We start from the raw sequence: 25260 nt of genomic DNA, 5'->3' as shown, positions 1-25260 counted from the left end.
CTTTGTTTCTCCTCTTTTTTATTTATATATATATATTTTCTATGCAGTGTTGCTGGTAAATAACTCTGTGGGTATGTGTGTTTCCCATTAGCCTAGCAGTGTTGTAGGGAGGGAGGCCTCCTGTGACCCTGTGACCCTGGGTTAGATTACCTTCCCTCGGTCTCGGGTATCCCTTACCCCGCACGCGCCAGACCGGAAGTGTCCTGACAGCCGTACCACCTGACCGGATGTGATGTTGTCGCTGACCTGGCTGACCGGATGTGACGTTGCGCTGATTCGGTTGGCCAGATGTGGCGTTGCGCAGGCCACGACCGCCCTGAGGGGACAGCGCGCAGGCTTTGCCCTTACCGGAGAGAAGAACGGGCACCAGTAGGGGCGAGGAGTCCACAGCACTCAGACCGGTAAGATGGGGGTGAAGCAAGATGGCGCCGAATCTGGAAGTGATGCCGGATGTGGCGTCAGACGCCATGATAGCCGCGGCTGCGCCTCTGTCACTCTGCAAGCACTCTGCTGTTGGTTACAGTGAGTATCTCTACAGCCGGCGGCTGTTTGATGTTTAATCTAATGTAGTGACTATAGTCTCCTCTTTATTATTCCATAGATGTCTGAGTCTTCAGCATCAGGAGGAAAGAGGAGACATAAACATGGACTCTGCACTGCCGGCTCTCCGCCATTAGCAGATGATGTGGAAGGAGAGCAATGCACCGGTTGTACGGAACAGTCAGCTGATCCATTTATAGCACAGTCTTTCTTCTCTTGCTTCCAGGGTCACCTGTCTTCAATGATGTCTAATGCTAATGTTCAGCCTCCTAAGAGGAAAGGTAACGCCAGCGAGAACTCTCCGGCTAGATCTTCTACCTCTGCGGGGCAAGCCTCCTCAAGTTCATCTCATTCTGACTCCAGAAGATTCTGATACTCCAGAAAGATATATTCCTGTTCCATAAAGCGGACGTGTCAAGCCTACTTAAAGCGGTGAAGCGCACTATGGAGTCAGATAAGAGTATTAAAGGTAGAACACCTAAAGATGCATTATACTACTTCCCAGCATGAGAGAAAAAGCTCTTCCCAGATCACCCTACACCGATGGCTCCAGAAGGACTGGGAAAAACCAGATAAGCGATTTGATACAGGAGCTCGCTTCAGATCTGTCTACAAATTAGAAGATAAAGCGACCAGCCAGTGGGAGTTCCCACCAAAAGTAGATCTGACACTGGTCAAATTGGCCAAAAGGCGTTATTCCCGTCTCGTGATTCTACACTACTGGCTGATCCATTGGACAAAAAAGCAGATTCTCTGGCAAACAAAGTCTTCTACAGCCGCAGCGGCCATTTCCAAAGTTGCTCTTTCATCAGTTCCTGTAGCCAGATCCCTGAGGGTTTGGCTGAGCCAACTAACCAGAGATTTACAGGACGGTACTCCAAGAGAAGAAATCTTAAAGAAGTTGCCGATGATGAAAGCAGCCGCAGACTTTTTATGTGATGCCCCTTTGGATACTTTGCGATCGGCCTCCAAGACCCTAGCCCTCACGAACTCTATTAGAAGATCACTATGGATCAAACATTGGTCTGATGGAGACTTGTCCTCTAAACAGAACTTTTGCAGTCTTCCCTTTCAACCTGATAGTTTGTTTGGGTCGCAGCTTAAGGAAATTTTGAAGGAGCTCAATGAAGATAAAGGCTCAGTCTTCCCAGGCAAGAAAGAACCAGCAAAGTCCTTTCGACAAACGCCGGTCATCACCAAAATAAAAAAAAACTATAAATTCAGCAGATTTCGAAGCTACAAGCCCGGCCAAAAACAAAACTACAGCTCCTCCAAAAACAAGTCCAACAATAAAAAATCTGAAGCATGACGCCAGGCCTCTCCCAGGTGTTGGAGCAAGATTACAAAGATTTTTTCCTGCATGATCAAGTTCGGTGAACGACGCATGGGTCCTTTCTCCAATCCAGCACGGTTACGCTATAGAAATAGACACCCTCCCAGAAGACAAGTTTTTCATCAATACAACAGAGGATCCTCACCTACTTCACCCGGTAAACGATTTCATTCAAAAAGGGGCATTGGAATGGGTCACTCATCTTCACCCCCCTGGCGGGTGAAGAATATTTTCAGTACCGAAGCCAAACAGCAAGAGAAGGTTGGTGATCGACCTTACGTATCTGAACAGACACCTAGTAAACAAAAAATTCAAGATGAAAATCATCAAGTCTGTAATCCCCATCTTGTCCCAGTTCGATTATATGGCGACTCTAGACTTAGCAGATGCCTATCTCCACGTCCCCATTCTTCCTGCCCACAGAAAATACATGTACCTGAGGTTGGCTTTACAGGTCGGATGCGAGACCTGGTTCACTTGTCTACCTTTCGGCCTCAGTTCTGCTCCGAGAGTTTTTACGAAGATAGCCATTGTCCTCACAGCTGTGCTGCGCATGCAGGGCATATACTTAATACCATACCTCGACGACTGGCTCCTGAAAGCCTCCTCCAGGGAAGAGCTGTTACTGCACCTCCAGATCACAACCCATCTCCTGCAATCTCAGTTTTCTCACAGTGATCAATTCCTCATCTATGACGATCACTCTGTCTCAAGAGAGGATAAAGAAGATCTGTCCAAGCTGATTGCCAATCCTCAACTCTCTATTCGTTTGGCCATGAAAATACTGGGGTCCCTAACTTCAACTATAGATGCAGTCCCATGGGCAAGAGCTCACTTCAGGTCTCTTCAACAAGAGATTCTGCACGTATGGAACAGGAACCCATCTGCACTGGACAGTCCTCTTACGATTTCTCCCCAAACCTGTCTAGGACTCCAGTGGTGGCTGAAACCGGTTCATCTGACCAAGGGAGTATCACTGCTTCAGACACCGAAAGTTGTACTCACTACGGATGCATCTTCCTTCGGTTGGGGTGCCCATGCCGGGAAAAAGTGGGTGCAAAAGAAGTGGTCACCCTCAGAGAAGTGGATGCCATCCAACTTCAGAGAGCTCAGAGCAGTCAAACTGGCCATGTTCCACTTCAAAGATCTTCTCTACAAGAAAGACATCCTGATCCAGTCAGACAATATGCCGACTGTTTACTATCTCAACAAACAGGGGGGCACAAGATCTCCCTCCCTCATCAAGGAATGCAAGGAGATATGCCAATGGGCAGAAGCCAATGTAAGATCCCTGACAGCTGTGCACATCAAAGGGTCTCTGAACCACAAAGCGGACATTTTGTGCAGGCAGACCCTTCTACCGGGAGAATGGTGTCTGGACATGGACATCTTCAATCAGGTCACTATGAAGTTTGGACTTCCCGAGTTGGATGTCTTCGCCACGAAGGAGAATACGACTGAGGAACTTCTGTTCATTCTATCCCAATCACCACCCATGGGCAGTGGACGGTCTGTCGATCCCCTGGGGGAACAGATTCATCTACGCCTTTCCTCCTCCAGCCTTGATTCAGAAGACCTTGGGGAAAATCAAGAGGGAGAAAGTGACGGCCATCGTAATTCTGCCATTCTGGCCACACAGGTCCTGGTTCACACTAGCGATGTCAATGTCCAACAACCAGCTGTGGGAACTTCCAAAGATTCCCCATCTACCTTCTCAGAAGGGTGTACATCATCCAGACCTCAAGAGACTCAACTTGTTTGCCTGGAAAATGAATTGAGACAAGAAGGCTTCTCAGAAGATGTAATTAGTACCCTAAGGCAAATAAAGCATCTACAAATAGATCATACAACAGGATTCGGAAGATCTTTAAGTCCTTCGCCTCTTCCTCAGAGGTAGACCTGCCACTAATTCTACAGTTCCTACAAAACGGCCTGGAAAAAGGACTGAAACTGAATACCTTAAAGGTCCATTTTACGGCAATCAATCACTTCCTTCAAGGGAGATTCACCAAACATCCACTAGTGAAAAAGTTCTTTAGAGCAATAAATAATCTACATCCATCTGTAAATCAACCATTACCGTCCTGGGACTTGCAGATCGTGTGGTAACATCTAACCTTTCCACCGTTCTTGCTTCTGCATCACTGAAACATCTATCGTGGAAAACCTGCTTTTTAGTCGCAATAACATCTGCGGGAAGAGTGAGTGAATTGCAAGCACTGTCTTCTAGAGATCCATATCTCCGGGATCTGGGAGACTCATTGGCTCTAAGAACTCTGCCAGGCTTCGTCCCCAAGGTGGCGTCTTCATACAACATGCACCAGGAAATAATTCCTCCGTCCCTATCATCAGATGAAGATCCATCCATCCATCTACTAGAAGTCAGAAGGGCCGTGCTGTCTTACCTGGATCAAGTCAGATCCTTTAGGATCTCTGAAAACCTCTTTATACAATTTTTTGGTAAAAATAAGGGCGAAAAGGCGGCAAAACCTACAATCTCCAGATGGTTGGAAGATGTCATTTCGTTTTGCTACCAGCAGGAAGGTTTGGCGCCTCCTTTACAAGTTAGAGCACATTCGATCCATGTCGACTTCATGGGCAGAGTTCTCCAGAATACCACTGGAAGAAATATGTCGGGCTGCAACCTGGTCTTCGCCCTCGACATTCATTAAGCATTACCGACTCAGTCTTAGTGCCGCGGTTGCTAAATAATCCCCCCTATATGTTTGCACTGCTGTGTAGATCCCATTCTGTGCTGCCGAAGGACGTCCAGGGAAGATAAAAATTTGTCTCACTTGTAATTTTCATTTCCTGGAGTCCGTAGGCAGCACAGGGATCCCACCCTAATAAATGTTTTGTATTGCTGCATACTGTCTCTCTGTGTCTCTGTATCTCTGTGGGGGTTTTATAGAGGAGGTCCTACACTTAATTGATTCATTACTACTGATTATGTCTCTTCTCTTTGTAGGGGATGGACTTTAACCCCATTCTGTGCTGCCTACGGCCTCCAGGAAATGAAAATTACAGGTGGGACAAATTTTTATCATATTACATACAGTATACGGCTCTCACTATATATATATATATATATATATATATATATATATATATTACATACAGTGTATACGGCTCTCAGTATATATATATATATTACATACAGTGTATACGGCTCTCAGTATATATATATATATATATATTACATACAGTGTATACGGCTCTGACTATATATATTACATACAGTATACAGCTCTCACTATATATATATATATATATATATATATATATATATATATACAGTGGTACCTTGGTTTAAGAGTAACTTGGTTTAAGAGCGTTTTGGTTTAAGAGATCACATTTTTTAAAAATTATGACTTTGTTTAAGAGCTCCCTGTACTGGGTGGGAGGGGGAGTGGGGGAGGGGCATGGTCTGCATAGCGGGGTCTACAGCCCTGTACTCTGACCCAGGGAGTCTCCCTCACCTTCCACATCATAGCTGATCCACTTCAGGCTGGGGCTCACATCAGGGGACAGGACTGTGGAGGTCATCTCTCCATAGCTGTAACCCCTCTCTCCCTGGACAGAGATGCTGCATGTATGTGCCCACATCTGCCCTGCTCATTCCTTCCTGCTCCCTGCAGTCTCCGTCAGCCCTTGTTTTTCCCATCCTTTCCATTCCTGCTATAATGTGCCTGCACTCACACTCAGCTATACACACTGCTATAATGTGCCTGCACTTACACTCAGCTATACACACTGCTATAATGTGCCTGCACTCACACTCAGCTATACACACTGCTATAATGTGCCTGCACTCACACTCAGCTATACACACTGCTATAATGTGCCTGCACTTACACTCAGCTATACACACTGCTGCTGTGTTATCAGTGTTATACAGTTACTTTACATTATATACCACATGCTGCTATACTGTACAGTAACTTATATATCACATATCCAGCTGCTGTGTTATCAGGGTTATACAGTTACTATACATTATACACCACATGCTGCTATACTGTACAGTAACTTATATATCACATATCCAGCTGCTGTGTTATCAGGGTTATACAGTTACTATACATTATACACCACATGCTGCTATACTGTACAGTAACTTATATATCACATATCCAGCTGTTGTGTTATCAGGGTTATACAGTTACTATACATTATATACTACATGCTGCTATACTGTACAGTAACTTATATATCACATATCCAGCTGCTGTGTTATCAGGGTTATACAGTTACCATACATTATACACCACATGCTGATTGCTATACTGTACAGTAACTTATATATCACATATCCAGCTGCTGTGTTATCAGGGTTATATAGTTACTATACATTATACACCACATGCTGCTATACTGTACAGTAACTTATATATCACATATCCAGCTGCTGCTGTGTTATCAGGGTTATACAGTTACTATACATTATATACCACATGCTGCTATACTGTACAGTAACTTATATATCACATTTCCAGCTGCAGTGTTATCAGGGTTATACTGTTACTATACATTATATACCACATGCTGATTGCTATTCTGTACAGTAACTTATATATCACATATCCAGCTGCTGTGTTATCAGGGTTATACAGTTACTATACATTATATACCACATGCTGCTATACTGTACAGTAACTTATATATCACATATCCAGCTGCTGCTGTGTTATCAGGGTTATACAGTTACTATACATTATACACCACATGCTGCTATACTGTACAGTAACTTATATATCACATATCCAGCTGCTGTGTTATCAGGGTTATACAGTTAATATACATTATACACCACATGCTGCTATACTGTACAGTAACTTATATATCACATATCCAGCTGCTGTGTTATCAGGGTTATACAGTTACTATACATTATATACCACATGCTGCTATACTGTACAGTAACTTATACACCAAATATCCAGCTGCTGTGTTATCAGGGTTATACAGTTACTATACATTATATACCATATGTTGCTATAGTGTACAGTAACTTATATATCACATATCCAGCTGCTGTGTTATCAGGGTTATACAGTTACTATACATTATATACCATATGTTGCTATAGTGTACAGTAACTTATATATCACATATCCAGCTGCTGTGTTATCAGGGTTATGCAGTTACTATACATTATATACCACATGCTGCTATTCTGTACAGTAACTTATATATCACATATCCAGCTGCTGTGTTATCAGGGTTATATAGTTACTATACATTATACACCACATGCTGCTATACTGTACAGTAACTTATATATCACATATCCAGCTGCTGCTGTGTTATCAGGGTTATACAGTTACTATACATTATACACCACATGCTGCTATACTGTACAGTAACTTATATATCACATATCCAGCTGCTGTGTTATCAGGGTTATACAGTTACTATACATTATACACCACATGCTGCTATACTGTACAGTAACTTATATATCACATATCCAGCTGCTGCTGTGTTATCAGGGTTATACATTTACTATACATTATATACCACATGCTGCTATACTGTACAGTAACTTATATATCACATATCCAGCTGCTGTGTTATCAGGGTTATACAGTTACTATACATTATATACCACATGCTGATTGCTATACTGAACAGTAACTTATATATCACATATCCAGCTGCTGTGTTATCAGGGTTATACAGATACTATACATTATACTCCACATGCTGATTGCTATACTGTACAGTAACTTATATATCACATATCCAGCTGCTGCTGTATTATCAGGGTTATACAGTTACTATACATTATACACCACATGCTGATACTATACTGTACAGTAACTTATATATCACATATCCAGCTGCTGCTGTGTTATCAGGGTTATACGGTTACTATACATTATACACCACCTGCTGCTATACTGTACAGTAACTTATATATCACATATCCAGCTGCTGTGTTATCAGGGTTATACAGTTACTATACATTATATACCACATGCTGCTATACTGTACAGTAACTTATATATCACATATCCAGCCGCTGTGTTATCAGGGTTATACAGTTACTATACATTATATACCACATGCTGCTATACTGTACAGTAACTTATATATCACATATCCAGCTGCTGTGTTATCAGGGTTATACAGTTACTATACATTATACACCACATGCTGATTGCTATACTGTACAGTAACTTATATATCACATATCCAGCTGCTGCTGTGTTATCAGGGTTATACAGTTACTATACATTATATACCACATGCTGCTATACTGTACAGTAACTTATATATCACATATCCAGCTGCTGCTGTGTTATCAGGGTTATACAGTTACTATACATTATATACCACATGCTGCTATACTGTACAGTAACTTATATATCCCATATCCCGCTGCTGTGTTATCAGGGTTATATAGTTACTATACATTATATACCACATGCTGCTATACTGTACAGTAACATATATCACATATCCAGCTGCTGTGTTATCAGGGTTATACAGTTACTATACATTATATACCACATGCTGCTATACTGTACAGTAACATATATATCACATATCCAGCTGCTGTGTTATCAGGGTTATACAGTTACTATACATTATATACAACATGCTGATTGCTATACTGTACAGTAACTTATATATCACATATCCAGCTGCTGTGTTATCAGGGTTATACAGTTACTATACATTATATACCACATGCTGCTATACTGTACAGTAACTTATATATCACATATCCAGCTGCTGTGTTATCAGGGTTATACAGTTACTATACATTATACACCACACACTGCTATACTGTACAGTAACTTATATATCACATATCCAGCTGCTGTGTTATCAGGGTTATACAGTTACTATACATTATATACCACATGCTGCTATACTGTACAGTAACTTATATATCACATATCCAGCTGCTGTGTTATCAGGGTTATACAGTTACTATACATTATACACCACATGCTGCTATACTGTACAGTAACTTATATATCACATATCCAGCTGTTTCTGAATGTTTGTTTCATCAGTTTTACATGTTATTCAGAATAATAAATCATTATATTTGGTGTGTGGAACCAATTGTCTGCATATCAATGATTTCTTATGGGAAACTTTGCTTTGGTTTAAGAGTGGATTTGGTTTACAAGCGCGGTCCTGGAACGAATTATGCTCGTAATCCAAAGCACCACTGTATATATATATATTACATACAGTATACAGCTCTCAGTATATATATATATATATTACATACACTATACAGCTCTCAGTATATATATTACATGCAGTATACGGCTCTGACTATATATATTACATACAGTATACGGCTCTCAGTATATATATTACATACAGTATACAGCTCTGTGTATATATATATATATATATATATACAGTGGCGTAGCCACCATGGTCGCGGGGGTCGCCGCCGCGATCGGGCCCGCCACAAGGGGGGCCCGCGGGGCCCCCCGATCAATCACTCTTGTGACCGCAAGCATTGTTTTGCTTGCGGTCACAAGAGTCTGGCTCCGTCTTTCCCACGGCTGCTGCGCGGCTGCCGGGGGTGTCGCGTCTTACCCCCGGCAGCGCGCGCATCCCAGAACTCCCTGCGCGCCTTGGGCCCTGACTTCCGGTTTCCGGCGCGCAGGGAGTTCTGGGATGCGCGCGCTGCCGGGGATAAGACGCGACACCCCCGGCAGCCGCACAGCAGCCGGGGACAGACCGAAGGCGAAGGAGTGAGGATCAACGTGGGAGCGCGATGTCAGGTGAGTTAAGTTTTGTTTTTTTATCAGCCTGTACGGGTGGGGGGAAAGGAGGGGGGCATCTATGAGGGTGGGGGGAAAGGAGGGGGGCATCTATGAGGGTGGGGGGAAAGGAGGGGGGCATCTATGAGGGTGGGGGGAAAGGAGGGGGGCATCTATGAGGGTGGGGGGAAAGGAGGGGGCCATCTATAAGGGTGGGGGGAAAGGAGGGGGGCATCTATGAGGGTGTGGGGAAAGAGGGGGCCATCTATGAGGGTGGGGGGGAAAGAGGGGGCCATCTATGAGGGTGGGGGGGAAAGAGGGGGGCCATCTATGAGGGTGGGGGGGAAGGAGGGGGGCATCTATGAGGGTGGGGGGAAAGGAGGGGGGCATCTATGAGGGTGGGGGGAAAGGAGGGGGGCATCTATGAGGGTGGGGGGAAAGGAGGGGGGCATCTATGAGGGTGGGGGGAAAGGAGGGGGGCATCTATGAGGGTGGGGGGAAAGGAGGGGGGCATCTATGAGGGTGGGGGGGAAGGAGGGGGGCATCTATGAGGGTGGGGGGGAAGGAGGGGGGCATCTATGAGGGTGGGGGGGAAGGAGGGGGGCATCTATGAGGGTGGGGGGGAAGGAGGGGGGCATCTATGAGGGTGGGGGGAAGAGGGGGCCATCTATGAGGGTGGGGGGAAAGAGGGGGGCCATCTATGAGGGTGGGGGGAAGGAGGGGGCCATCTATGAGGGTGGGGGGAAAGGAGGGGGCCATCTATGAGGGTGGGGGGAAAGGAGGGGGCCATCTATGAGGGTGGGGGGAAAAAGAGGGGGCCATCTATGAGGGTGGGGGGAAAGAGGGGGCCATCTATGAGGGTGGGGGGGAAGGAGGGGGCATCTATGAGGGTGGGGGGGGAAGGAGGGGGCCATCTATGAGGGTGGGGGGGAAAGGAGGGGGGCATCTATGAGGGTGGGGGGAAAGGAGGGGGCCATCTATGAGGGTGGGGGGGAAGGAGGGGGGCATCTATGAGGGTGGGGGGGAAGGAGGGGGGCATCTATGAGGGTGGGGGGGGAAGGAGGGGGGCATTTATGAGGGCGGGGGGAAAGAGGGGGGCCATCTATGAGGGTGGGGGGAAGGAGGGGGCCATCTATGAGGGTGGGGGGAAGGAGGGGGCCATCTATGAGGGTGGGGGGAAGGAGGGGGCCATCTATGAGGGTGGGGGGAAAGAGGAGCCATCTATGAGGGTGGGGGGAAAGAGGGGCCATCTATGAGGGTGGGGGGAAAGAGGGGGGCCATCTATGAGGGTGGGGGGGGGAAGGGGACCATCTATAAAGGGGGGGAAAGGGGACCATCTATAAGGGAGGGGGGGGGGGAAGGGGACCATCTATAAGGGAGGGGGGGGAAGGGGACTATCTATAAGGGAGAGGGGGGGAAGGGGACCATCTATAAGGGAGGGGGGGGGGGGGAGGGGACCATCTATAAGGGAGGGGGGGGGAAGGGGACCATCTATAAGGGAGGGGGGGGAAAAGGACCATCTATAAGGGAGGGGGGGGGGAGGGGACCATCTATAAGGGAGGGGGGGGGAGGGGACCATCTATAAGGGGAGGGGGGGGGAAGGGGACCATCTATAAGGGAGGGGGGGGGAAGGGGACCATCTATAAGGGAGGGGGGGGGGAAGGGGACCATCTATAAGGGAGGGGGGGGGAAGGGGGACCATCTATAAGGGAGGGTGGGGGGGAGAGGGGGCCATCCATAAGGGAGGGTGAGGAGAGAGGGGGGCCATCCATAAGGGAGGGTGAGGAGAGAGAGGGGGCCATCTATAAGGGAGGGGGGTATAGGGGGCCATCTATAAGGGAGGGGGGTAGAGGGGGCCATCTATAAGGGAGGGGGCCATCTATTTGGGGGGGCAACATAGGGGGAGAGGGATACACAGAGGGGGGCATATATTATTAGGGGGTCACACAGAGTCAGGGCTACCCACTAAATGAGGGTGTAAAGGGGACAGTACAGATGTGCAGTGTGTAGAGAGATGGAGATGGTGTCAGAGTGTGGAGCCTAATATGTCTGTCTGGCAGATTCTGTGGATTCGTGGCTCGGAGAAGTTCTCATAACGGCCCAGGACGGATGGAGAAGAAGATGAAAATGGAAGAACTCCGATCAGAGAAGACGTCCCCTGTGAGTCACCTGATATATCTGCACTGTAATGTATATGGTGTATATAGTCTGTGTAGAGCTGGGGCCACCTCTATATGACTGGATGAGGTGATTTAGTATACTGGATTTGGTCAGTAACAATATGGTGGTGATGGTAGTGGTTGTGGTGTGGCGGTAATGTTTCCTCCCTATATACTGGTATTACTGGTAATATTGGTCTCAGTATACAGGATTTGGTCGGTAACAGTATGGCAGTAATAGGTAATATCTGTCTTGGTGTGTGTATATATATATATATATATATATATATATACATACAGTGGTACCTTGGTTTAAGAGTAACTTCGTTTAAGAGCGTTTTGGTTGAAGAGCTCACAGTTTTTCAAAATTGTGACTTGGTTTAAGAACATTGCTTTGGTTTAAGAACTTCCTGTATTGGGTGGGAGCGCGAGTGGAGAAGGGGCATGGCCTGCATAGCGGGGTCTACAGCACTGTACTCTAAACACCTTCCAAATCATAGCAGATCCCCTTCAGGCTGGGGCTTACATCAGGGGACAGGACTGTGGGGGGGGGGGGGGTAATCTCTCCATAGCTGTAACCCCTCTCTCCCCGGACAGAGAGTGCTGCATGTATGTGCCCACATCTGTACTGCTCATTCCTTCATGCTCCCTGCAGTCTCTGTCAGCCCTTGTGTTTCCCATCCTCCCCATTACGGTACAGTACAGAATAATAAATATATTTGGGGTGCGGAACCAATTGTCTGCATTTACATGATTTCTTATAGGAAAATTTGCTTTGGTTTAAGAGTGGATTTGGATTACAAGCACGGTCCTGGAACGAATTATGCTCATAATCCAAGGCACCACTGTGTGTGTGTGTATGTATATATATATATATATATATATATATATATATATATATATATACACACACACACACACACACACACAACAATAGCATCACTTGGTCGTGAAAGGAGGGGGGGGGGGCCCAAGTTGGCCTCTCGCACCAGGGCCCAGGAGACATTAGCTACGCCCCTGTATATATATATATATTACATACAGTATACAGCTCTCAGTATATATATGACATACAGTATACGGCTCTGACTATATATATTACATATAGTATACGGCTCTCAGTATATATATTACATACAGTATACGGCTCTGACTATATATATTACATACACTATACAGCTCTCAGTATATATATTACATACAGTATACGGCTCTGACTATATATATTACATATAGTATACAGCTCTCAGTATATATATTACATACAGTATACGGCTCTGACTATATATATTACATATAGTATACGGCTCTCAGTATATATATGACATACACTATACAGCTCTCAGTATATATATTACATACAGTATACGGCTCTGACTATATATATTACATACAGTATACGGCTCTCAGTATATATATTACATATAGTATACGGCTCTCAGTATATATATTACATATAGTATACGGCTCTCAGTATATATATTACATACACTATACAGCTCTCAGTATATATATTACATACACTATACAGCTCTCAGTATATATATTACATACACTATACAGCTCTCAGTATATATATGACATACAGTATACGGCTCTGACTATATATATTACATACACTATACAGCTCTCAGTATATATATTACATGCAGTATACGGCTCTGACTATATATATTACATACACTATACAGCTCTCAGTATATATATTACATACACTATACAGCTCTCAGTATATATATTACATACAGTATACAGCTCTCAGTATATATATTACATACAGTATACGGCTCTGACTATATATATTACATACACTATACAGCTCTCAGTATATATATTACATACAGTATACAGCTCTCAGTATATATATTACATACAGTATACAGCTCTCAGTATATATATTACATACAGTATACAGCTCTCAGTATATATATTACATATAGTATACAGCTCTCAGTATATATATTACATACAGTATACGGCTCTGACTATATATATTACATACAGTATACAGCTCTGTGTATATATATATATATATATATATTACATACAGTATACAGCTCTCAGTATATATATGACAAAGTATACGGCTCTGACTATATATATTACATACAGTATACGGCTCTCAGTATATATATTACATACAGTATACGGCTCTCAGTATATATATTACATACAGTATACGGCTCTGACTATATATATTACATACAGTATACGGCTCTCAGTATATATATTACATACAGTATACAGCTCTCAGTATATATATTACATACACTATACAGCTCTCAGTATATATATTACATACACTATACAGCTCTCAGTATATATATTACATACACTATACAGCTCTCAGTATATATATTACATATAGTATACGGCTCTCAGTATATATATTACATACACTATACAGCTCTCAGTATATATATTACATACACTATACAGCTCTCAGTATATATATCATACAGTATACGGCTCTGACTATATATATTACATACACTATACAGCTCTCAGTATATATATTACATACACTATACAGCTCTCAGTATATATATTACATGCAGTATACGGCTCTGACTATATATATTACATATAGTATACAGCTCTCAGTATATAAATTACATACAGTATACGGCTCTCAGTATATATATATATATATTACATACACTATACAGCTCTCAGTATATATATTACATACAGTATACAGCTCTGACTATATATATTACATATAGTATACAGCTCTCAGTATATATATTACATACACTATACAGCTCTCAGTATATATATTACATACAGTATACGGCTCTGACTATATATATTACATACAGTATACGGCTCTCAGTATATATATTACATACACTATACAGCTCTCAGTATATATATTACATACACTATACAGCTCTCAGTATATATATTACATACAGTATACAGCTCTGACTATATATATTACATATAGTATACAGCTCTCAGTATATATATGACATACAGTATACAGCTCTCAGTATATATATTACATACAGTATACAGCTCTCAGTATATATATTACATACAGTATACGGCTCTGACTATATATATTACATACAGTATACGGCTCTCAGTATATATATTACATACAGTATACAGCTCTCAGTATATATATGACATACAGTATACAGCTCTCAGTATATATATTACATACACTATACAGCTCTCAGTATATATATTACATACAGTATACGGCTCTCAGTATATATATGACATACAGTATACGGCTCTCAGTATATATATTACATACAGTATACGGCTCTGACTATATATATTACATACAGTATACGGCTCTGACTATATATATTACATATAGTATACGGCTCTCAGTATATATATTACATACAGTATACGGCTCTGACTATATATATTACATACAGTATACAGCTCTGTGTATATATATATATATATATATATATATATATATATATATTACATACACTATACAGCTCTCAGTATATATATTACATACAGTATACGGCTCTGACTATATATATTACATATAGTATACGGCTCTCAGTATATATATTACGTACGGTGTATACAGGCGGAGTCCCTCTTCCTGGTCTGGTATACGGCTCTCAGTATATATATGACATCCAGTATACAGCTCTCAGTATATATATTACGTACGGTGTATACAGGCGGAGTCCCTCTTCCTGGTATACGGCACCGGCTGATGTTCCTCTCACTATGAGCTGAGACTCCTCATCCAATCAGCTGCTCAGCACAAGTGATGACAGAGCGAACCCTGACCGCTGCCTCATGTCCTGGAGGTTTCTTAAAGGGACAGGACGACTCCTGCCAGCACTGGCATCCTCTAGTGACAGACAGTGACAGCTGCATCACATGTTCCAGAGCTCTGCTGATGTCACATGACTGCCCGGGAGGTGTACACCCCCCCACCCCCCGACCACTCACACTGCCATCCATGTATCCTCCATACCAGACCACCACCCCCCGACCACTCACACTGCCATCCATGTATCCTCCATACCACACCACACATCCCCGACCACTCGCACTGCCATCCATGTATCCTCCATACCACACCACATCCCCGACCACACACAGTGCTATCCATGTATCCTCCATACCACACCACACATCCCCGACCACTCACACTGCCATCCATGTATCCTCCATACCACACCACACATCCCCGACCACACACAGTGCTATCCATGTATCCTCCATACCACACTACACCCCCTCCGACCACTCACACTGCCATCCATGTATCCTCCATACCACACCACACATCCCCGACCACTCACAGTGCCATCCATGTATCCTCCATACCACACCACACATCCCCGACCACTCACACTGCCATCCATGTATCCTCCATACCAGACCACACATCCCCGACCACTCAGTGCCATCCATGTATCCTCCATACCAGACCACACATCCCCGACCACTCACAGTGCCATCCATGTATCCTCCATACCACACCACACATCCCCGACCACTCACACTGCCATCCATGTATCCTCCATACCACACTACACCCCCTCCGACCACTCACACTGCCATCCATGTATCCTCCATACCAGACCACACACACTGCCATCCATGTATCCTCCATACCACACTACACCCCCTCCGACCACTCACACTGCCATCCATGTATCCTCCATACCACACCACACACCCCCGACCACTCACAGTGATTACACTATATATATATATATATAGTATAGTGGTGGATGTGTGAGTACAGTAATCTGTAGGAAAAGCAAAGTCCGTGACTGTTTTTTGGTCTTCATCACTCAACTGTCATCCTCATCCTCCACCATCCTCATCCTCATCCACCACCATCCTCATCCTCATCCACCACCATCCTCATCATCATCCACCACCATCCTCATCATCATCCATCCACCATCCTCATCATCGATCCACCATCCACCACCATCCTCATCCTCATCCACCACCATCCTCATCATCATCCATCCACCATCCTCATCATCATCCATCCACCATCCTCATCATCATCGATCCACCATCCACCACCATCCTCATCCTCATCCACCACCATCCTCATCATCATCCATCCACCATCCTCATCATCATCCATCCACCATCCTCATCATCATCGATCCACCATCCACCACCATCCTCATCCTCATCCACCACCATCCTCATCATCATCCATCCACCATCCTCATCATCATCGATCCACCATCCACCACCATCCTCATCATCCATCCACCACCATCCTCATCATCATCCATCCACCATCCTCATCATCATCCATCCACCATCCTCATCATCATCATCCATCTACCACCATCATCATCATGGTTCTGCATCTAGTGGTGGATTGTTATTCCCAGTATGCTTTTTTTTTTTTATACATCTCAGTTTTCTTATACACCTGCAGTAAGTCCTGGTGGTATCGGAGTCCTGGCAGCCATAGTTAGGACTCAGCTATGGGTGACGTCCTGGTGTTACACCCCTGTGTCCTGGGGGTCTCATGCCCTCACCTCTGAGGACTCCGAATATGATGCTGAATGTTTACCGGCATCACTGATCCCCCCTCCCCTCCACCATCCTGAGCGCTGATCCCCCCTCCCCTCCACCATCCTGAGCGCTGATCCCCCCTCCCCTCCCCCATCCTGATCCCCCTCCCCTCCCCCACCCTGATCCCCCCTCCTCTCCCCCACCCTGATCCCCCCTCCTCTCCCCCATTCTGATCCCCCCTCCTCTCCCCCATTCTGATCCCCCCTCCTCTCCCCCACCCTGATCCCCCCTCCTCTCCCCCACCCTGATCCCCCCTCCCCTCCCCCCACCCTGATCCCCCCTCCTCTCCGCCATCCTGATCCCCCTCCCCTCCACCATCCTGAGCGCTGATCCCCCCTCCCCTCCCCCACCCTGATCCCCCTCCCCTCCCCCACCCTGATCCCCCCTCCTCTCCCCCACCCTGATCCCCCCTCCTCTCCCCCACCCTGATCCCCCCTCCCCTCCCCCCACCCTGATCCCCCCTCCCCTCCCCCCACCCTGATCCCCCCTCCTCTCCGCCATCCTGATCCCCCTCCCCTCCACCATCCTGAGCGCTGATCCCCCTCCCCTCCACCATCCTGATCCCCCTCCCCTCCCCCACCCTGATCCCCCCTCCTCTCCCCCACCCTGATCCCCCCTCCCCTCCCCTCCCCCACCCTGATCCCCCCTCCTCTTCCCCACCCTGATCCCCCTCCTCTCCCCCACCCTGATCCCCCCTCCCCTCCCCTCCCCCACCCTGATCTCCCCTCCTCTCCCCCACCCTGATCCCCCCTCCCCTCCCCCATCCTGATCCCCCCTCCCCTCCCCCATCCTGATCCCCCCTCCCCTCCCCCATCCTGATCCCCCCTCCCCCATCCTGATCCCCCCTCCCCTCCCCCATCCTGATCCCCCCTCTCCTCCCCCATCCTGATCCCCCCTCCTCTCCCCCATCCTGACCCCCTCCCCTCCACCGTCCTGATCCCCCTCCCCTCCACCATCCTGAGCGCTGATTCCCCCTCCCCTCCACCATCCTGAGCGCTGATCCCCCCCTCCACCATCCTGAGCGCTGATCCCCCTCCCCTCCACCATCCTGAGCGCTGATCCCCCCTCCCCTCCACCATCCTGAGCGCTGATCCCCCCTCCACCATCCTGAGCGCTGATCCCCCTCCCCTCCACCATCCTGAGCGCTGATCCCCCCTCCACCATCCTGAGTGCTGATCCCCCCTCCCCTCCACCATCCTGATCCCCCCCTCCCCTCCACCATCCTGAGCGCTGATCCCCCTCCCCTCCACCATCCTGATCCCCCTCCCCTCCACCATCCTGAGTGCTGATCCCCCTCCCCTCCACCATCCTGAGCGCTGATCCCCCTCCCCTCCACCATCCTGATCCCCCTCCCCTCCACCATCCTGAGCGCTGATCCCCCTCCCCTCCACCATCCTGATCCCCCTCCCCTCTACCATCCTGAGCGCTGATCCCCCTCCCCTCCACCATCCTGATCCCCCTCCCCTCTACCATCCTGAGCGCTGATCCCCCTCCCCTCCACCATCCTGAGCGCTGATCCCCCCTCCCCTCCGTCATCCTGATCCCTGATCCCCCCCTCCCCTCCACCATCCTGAGCGCTGATCCCCCTCCCCTCCACCATCCTGATCCCCCCTCCCCTCCACCATCCTGATCCCCCTCCCCTCCACCATCCTGAGTGCTGATCCCCCTCCCCTCCACCATCCTGAGCGCTGATCCCCCTCCCCTCCACCATCCTGATCCCCCTCCCCTCCACCATCCTGATCCCCCTCCCCTCCACCATCCTGAGCGCTGATCCCCCCTCCCCTCCGCCATCCTGAGCGCTGATCCCCCTCCCCTCCGCCATCCTGAGCGCTGATCCCCCTCCCCTCCACCATCCTGAGCGCTGATCCCCCCTCCCCTCCACCATCCTGAGCGCTGATCTCCCTCCCCTCCGCCATCCTGATCCCTCTCCCCTCCACCATCCTGAGCGCTGATCCCCCTCCCCTCCACCATCCTGAGCGCTGATCCCCCCTCCCCTCCACCATCCTGAGCGCTGATCTCCCTCCCCTCCGCCATCCTGATCCCCCTCCCCTCCACCATCCTGAGTGCTGATCCCCCATGCCCTCCTCCACCATCCTGATCCCCCCTCCCCTCCGCCATCCTGAGTGCTGATCCCCCATGCCCTCCTCCACCATCCTGATCCCCCCTCCCCTCCACCATCCTGAGCGCTGATCCCCCCTCCCCTCCGCCATCCTGAGCGCTGATCCCCCCTCCCCTCCGCCATCCTGAGTGCTGATCCCCCCTCCCCTCCGCCATCCTGAGTGCTATCCTACACCCACTTTACCGTCCTGGTTGTAGACCCTTAGACCAACATGAAGCCCCGCCCACCGGCCTGAGCCATTGTCCCTATCGGGCTGTCTGCTTGTCCCCATGCCGGTCCTTTACGTGATAACACAGAACACTCGCACACAATAGGCAGAATCACAGTCCTTTATTTATGTCCCAATTCGCTCTCCAGTCATCGGAGTCCAGAAGGTTTCGATCAGTCACCCAGCCTGATGTACGAAGACCTGAAAAAGAGACAGCCGTGACTACCCGGGAGTGACAACCGGAATGTCCACCAGAACACAGAAACATCCAGCCCGAGACCCTCAACCCCCCCTACACAGGAAGTATATGGCATACCACGGGACAGCCGGTAACATCCAGCCCGAGACCCTCAACCCCCCCCCTACACAGGAAGTATATGGCATACCACGGGAGAGCACAGTAACATCCAGCCCGAGACCCCCAACATCCCCCCCCCTACACAGGAAGTATATGGCATACCACGGGACAGCCGGTAACATCCAGCCTGAGACCCCCAACACCCCCCCCCCCCCTACACAGGAAGTATATGGCATACCACGGGACAGCCGGTAACATCCAGCCCGAGACCCTCAACCCCCCCCCCCTACACAGGAAGGATATGGCATACCACGGGAGAGCACAGTAACATCCAGCCCGAGACCCCCAACGCGCCCCCCCCACACACACAGGAAGGATATGGCATACCACGTGAGAGCACAGTAACATCCAGCCCGAGACCCCCAACACCCCCCCCCCCTACACAGGAAGTATATGGCATACCACGGGACAGCCGGTAACATCCAGCCCGAGACCCCCAACATCCCCCCCCCCCCCCCTACACAGGAAGCATATGGCATACCACGGGAGAGCACAGTAACATCCAGCCCAAGACCCTCAACCCCCCCCCTACACAGGAAGGATATGGCATACCACGGGACAGCCGGTAACATCCAGCCCGAGACCCCCAAAACCCCCCCCCCTACACAGGAAGGATATGGCATACCACGGGAGAGCCGGTAACATCCAGCCCGAGACCCCCAACACCCCCCCCCCCTACACAGGAAGGATATGGCATACCACGGGAGAGCGCAGTAACATCCAGCCCGAGACCCCCAACATCCCCCCCCCTACACAGGAAGGATATGGCATACCACGGGAGAGCCGGTAACATCCAGCCCGAGACCCCCAACACCTACACAGGAAGGATATGGCATACCACGGGAGAGCCAGTAACATCCAGCCCGAGACCCCCACACAGGAAGGATATGGCATACCACGGGAGAGCGCAGTAACATCCAGCCCGAGACCCCCAACACCCCCCCCCACCTACACAGGAAGGATATGGCATACCGCTGCAGAAGTCGGGAAACATGCGGCTGACTTTTCCGTGTGTCTCTGCCAGGATATAGAAGCGGAACGGATCTGAGGAACACGAGAGATGGCGTCACCACCATTATTCCATTCACAGGACACCAACCAAGGGAGCACTCTGGGAGTACACGCTCCACACCACTGCTGCACTCACCTGAGTATGAGGTCACAGGTAACTCCTACTCCTGTCAGTACACACTCCACACCTCTGCTGCACTCACCTGAGTATGAGGTCACAGGTAACCCTTACTTCTGTCAGTACACGCTCCACACCTCTGCTGTACTCACCTGAGTATGAGGTCACAGGTAACCCTTACTCCTGTCAGTACACGCTCCACACCTCTGCTGCACTCACCTGAGTATGAGGTCACAGGTAACTCCTACTCCTGTCAGTACACACTCCACACCTCTGCTGCACTCACCTGAGTATGAGGTCACAGGTAACCCTTACTTCTGTCAGTACACGCTCCACACCTCTGCTGTACTCACCTGAGTATGAGGTCACAGGTAACCCTTACTCCTGTCAGTACACGCTCCACACCTCTGCTGCACTCACCTGAGTATGAGGTCACAGGTAACTCCTACTCCTGTCAGTACACGCTCCACACCACTGCTGCACTCACCTGAGTATGAGGTCACAGGTAACCCTTACTCCTGTCAGTACACGCTCCACACCTCTGCTGCACTCACCTGAGTATGAGGTCACAGGTAACTCCTACTCCTGTCAGTACACGCTCCACACCACTGCTGCACTCACCTGAGTATGAGGTCACAGGTAACTCCTACTCCTGTTAGTACACGCTCCACACCTCTGCTGCACTCACCTGAGTATGAGGTCACAGGTAACCCCTACTCCTGTCAGTACATGCTCCACACCACTGCTGTACTCACCTGAGTATGAGGTCACAGGTAACTCTTAATCCTGTCAGTACATGCTCCACACCACTGCTGCACTCACCTGAGTATGAGGTCACAGGTAACTCTTAATCCTGTCAGTACATGCTCCACACCACTGCTGCACTCACCTGAGTATGAGGTCACAGGTAACTCCTACTCCTGTCAGTACACGCTCCACACCACTGCTGTACTCACCTTAGTATGAGGTCACAGGTAACTCTTACTCCTGTCAGTACACACTCCACACCACTGCTGCACTCACCTTAGTATAAGGTCACAGGTAACTCCTACTCCTGCCAGTACACGCTCCACACCACTGCTGCACTCACCTGAGTATGAGGTCAGAGGTAACCCTTACTCCTGTCAGTACACGCTCCACACCACTGCTGCACTCACCTGAGTATGAAGTCACAGGTAACCCTTACTCCTGTCAGTACACGCTCCATACCTCTGCTGCACTCACCTGAGTATGAGGTCACAGGTAACCCCTACTCCTGTCAGTACACCCTCCACACCTCTGCTGCACTCACCTGAGTATGAGGTCACAGGTAACCCTTACTCCTGTCGTACACGCTCCACACCACTGCTGCACTCACCTGAGTATGAGGTCACAGGTAACCCCTACTCCTGTCAGTACACCCTCCACACCACTGCTGCACTCACCTGAGTATGAGGTCACAGGTAACCCTTACTCCTGTCGTACACGCTCCACACCACTGCTGCACTCACCTGAGTATGAGGTCATAGGTAACCCCTACTCCTGTCAGTACACGCTCCACACCACTGCTGCACTCACCTGAGTATGAAGTCACAGGTAACCCCTACTCCTGTCAGTACACCCTCCACACCACTGCTGCACTCACCTGAGTATGAGGTCACAGGTAACCCTTACTCCTGTCGTACACGCTCCACACCACTGCTGCACTCACCTGAGTATGAGGTCATAGGTAACCCCTACTCCTGTCAGTACACGCTCCACACCACTGCTGCACTCACCTGAGTATGAAGTCACAGGTAACCCTTACTCCTGTCGTACACGCTCCACACCACTGCTGCACTCACCTGAGTATGAGGTCATAGGTAACCCTTACTCCTGTCAGTACACGCTCCACACCACTGCTGTACTCACCTGAGTATGAGGTCACAGGTAACTCCTACTCCTGTCAGTACACGCTCCACACCACTGCTGTACTCACCTGAGTATGAGGTCACAGGTAACTCCTACTCCTGTCAGTACACCCTCCACACCACTGCTGTACTCACCTGAGTATGAGGTCACAGGTAACCCCTACTCCTGTCAGTACACGCTCCAAACCACTGCTGTACTCACCTGAGTATGAGGTCACAGGTAACCCTTACTCCTGTCAGTACACGCTCCACACCACTGCTGCACTCACCTGAGTATGAGGTCACAGGTAACTCTTACTCCTGTCAGTACACGCTCCACACCTCTGCTGCACTCACCTGAGTATGAGGTCACAGGTAACCCTTACTCCTGTCGTACACGCTCCACACCACTGCTGTACTCACCTGAGTATGAGGTCACAGGTAACCCCTACTCCTGTCAGTACACGCTCCACACCACTGCTGCACTCACCTGAGTATGAGGTCACAGGTAACTCTTACTCCTGTCAGTACACGCTCCACACCACTGCTGCACTCACCTGAGTATGAGGTTTTCCTGTGTAGAATCTCGGCATGCACCACGGATCTGATGACATCGGTGCTGGCAGCCCTCTCATGTAAGACCACTGCGAGGCGGCCTATAGAGAGACAACATGATGCTTAGCAGATGCTGCAGTAACCTGAGGCCCTGGCTGAGCGCCCCCTACAGCTCACCAGTGTCTCTCCTCCAACCCAGCAGGTACAGAGACTCATTCCCTTTCTTTAGGAGTTCCAGCTCGGAAACACTGTAAGACAATAAGAGACAGCCCGTAAGCCCATGCCGAGAGACATGCCACCGCTAACAGCTGTAACTCTACCTGGAGACGACGGCACTCAGGGGGACGCCAACATCCACCGAGACTTGTGATCCCAGACCTGCAGAAAAAGCAGATGTATCAGGTCAGACCAGAGAGCACGCCAACCCGTAACTGGCATCACTGATCAAGACCATGCCAACCTGTAACTGGCCCCACTGATCGAGACCATGCCAACCCATAACCGGCATCACCGATCCAGAGAGCATGCCAACCCGTAACCGGTATCACTGATCGAGACCACGCCAACCTGTAACCGGCATCACTGATCAAGACCATGCCAACCTGTAACTGGCCCCACTGATCGAGACCATGCCAACCCATAACCGGCATCACCGATCCAGAGAGCATGCCAACCCGTAACCGGTATCACTGATCGAGACCACGCCAACCCGTAACCGGCATCACTGATCAAGACCATGCCAACCTGTAACTGGCCCCACTGATCGAGACCATGCCAACCCATAACCGGCATCACCGATCCAGAGAGCATGCCAACCCGTAACCGGTATCACTGATCGAGACCACGTCAACCCGTAACCGGCATCACTGATCAAGACCATGCCAACCCATAACCGGCATCACCGATCCAGAGAGCATGCCAACCCGTAACCGGTATCACTGATCGAGACCACGCCAACCCGTAACCGGCATCACCGATCCAGAGACCATGCCAACCCATAACCGGTATCACCGATCCAGAGACCACTCTAACCAGTAACTGGCATCACCGATCCAGAGACCACTCCAACCAGTAACTGGCATCACCGATCCAGAGACCAAGCCAACCCGTAACCGGCATCACCGATCCAGAGACCACGTCAACCCATAACCGGCATCGCCGATCCAGATACGGCGCCAACCCATAACCAGCATCGCTGATCCAGAGACCACGCCAACCCGTAATCAACATCACCAATCCAGAGACCACGCCAACCCTTAACGGCTTTACTGATCCAGAGACCACGCCAACCCATAACCGTCATCACTGATCCAGAGACCACGCCAACTCATAACAGGCATCACTGATCGAGACTACGCCAACCCATAATCGGCATCACCGATCCAGAGACCATGCCAACCCATAATGGGCATCACTTATCGAGACTACGCCAACCCATAACCAGCATTACCAATCCAGAGATAACGTCAACCCGTAACCGGCATCACCGATCCTGAGACCACACCAACCTGTAACCGGCATCATCAATCCAGAGACCATGCCAACCCATAATGGGCATCACTTATCGAGACTACGCCAACCCATAACCAGCATCACCAATCCAGAGATAACGTCAACCCGTAACCGGCATCACCGATCCTGAGACCACACCAACCTGTAACCGGCATCATCAATCCAGAGACCATGCCAACCCATAATGGGCATC

The 25260-nt window shown here is 48.7% G+C and overlaps 2 protein-coding genes across 4 annotated transcripts in view; both read right to left on the bottom strand.

Moving 5' to 3' along the window:
* LOC138801701 (phosphatidylserine decarboxylase proenzyme, mitochondrial-like) overlaps positions 1-15523 on the bottom strand; it is a 112853-nt gene extending 97330 nt beyond the window's left edge. The window contains exon 1 of one of the 2 annotated variants that reach the window (XM_069984779.1): positions 15423-15523. The gene's annotated coding sequence lies outside the window, so the exon portion shown is untranslated. Of the gene's footprint in view, positions 1-15325 lie in introns of both variants that reach the window. The other variant, XM_069984778.1, reaches the window with a different exon arrangement.
* A 4227-nt stretch (positions 15524-19750) lies between these two features.
* Positions 19751-25260, bottom strand: part of RUSF1 (RUS family member 1) — a 48143-nt gene continuing 42633 nt past the window's right edge. For both annotated transcript variants that reach the window (XM_069984774.1, XM_069984773.1), the window contains 5 exons: positions 23876-23933; positions 23733-23803; positions 23558-23656; positions 20976-21047; positions 19751-19846 (listed from right to left, as the gene is read on the bottom strand). In XM_069984774.1, the coding sequence (XP_069840875.1) occupies positions 19758-19846; positions 20976-21047; positions 23558-23656; positions 23733-23803; positions 23876-23933 (389 nt within the window). In that variant the 3' untranslated portion in view covers positions 19751-19757. The remainder of the gene's footprint in view (positions 19847-20975; positions 21048-23557; positions 23657-23732; positions 23804-23875; positions 23934-25260) is intronic.

The sequence above is a fragment of the Dendropsophus ebraccatus genome, chromosome 9, assembly GCF_027789765.1.
Source record: "Dendropsophus ebraccatus isolate aDenEbr1 chromosome 9, aDenEbr1.pat, whole genome shotgun sequence".
Taxonomy (NCBI): domain Eukaryota; kingdom Metazoa; phylum Chordata; class Amphibia; order Anura; family Hylidae; genus Dendropsophus; species Dendropsophus ebraccatus.
Note: the sequence above shows the minus strand (reverse complement) of the source record. Positions and strands in the feature narration are given on the sequence as shown.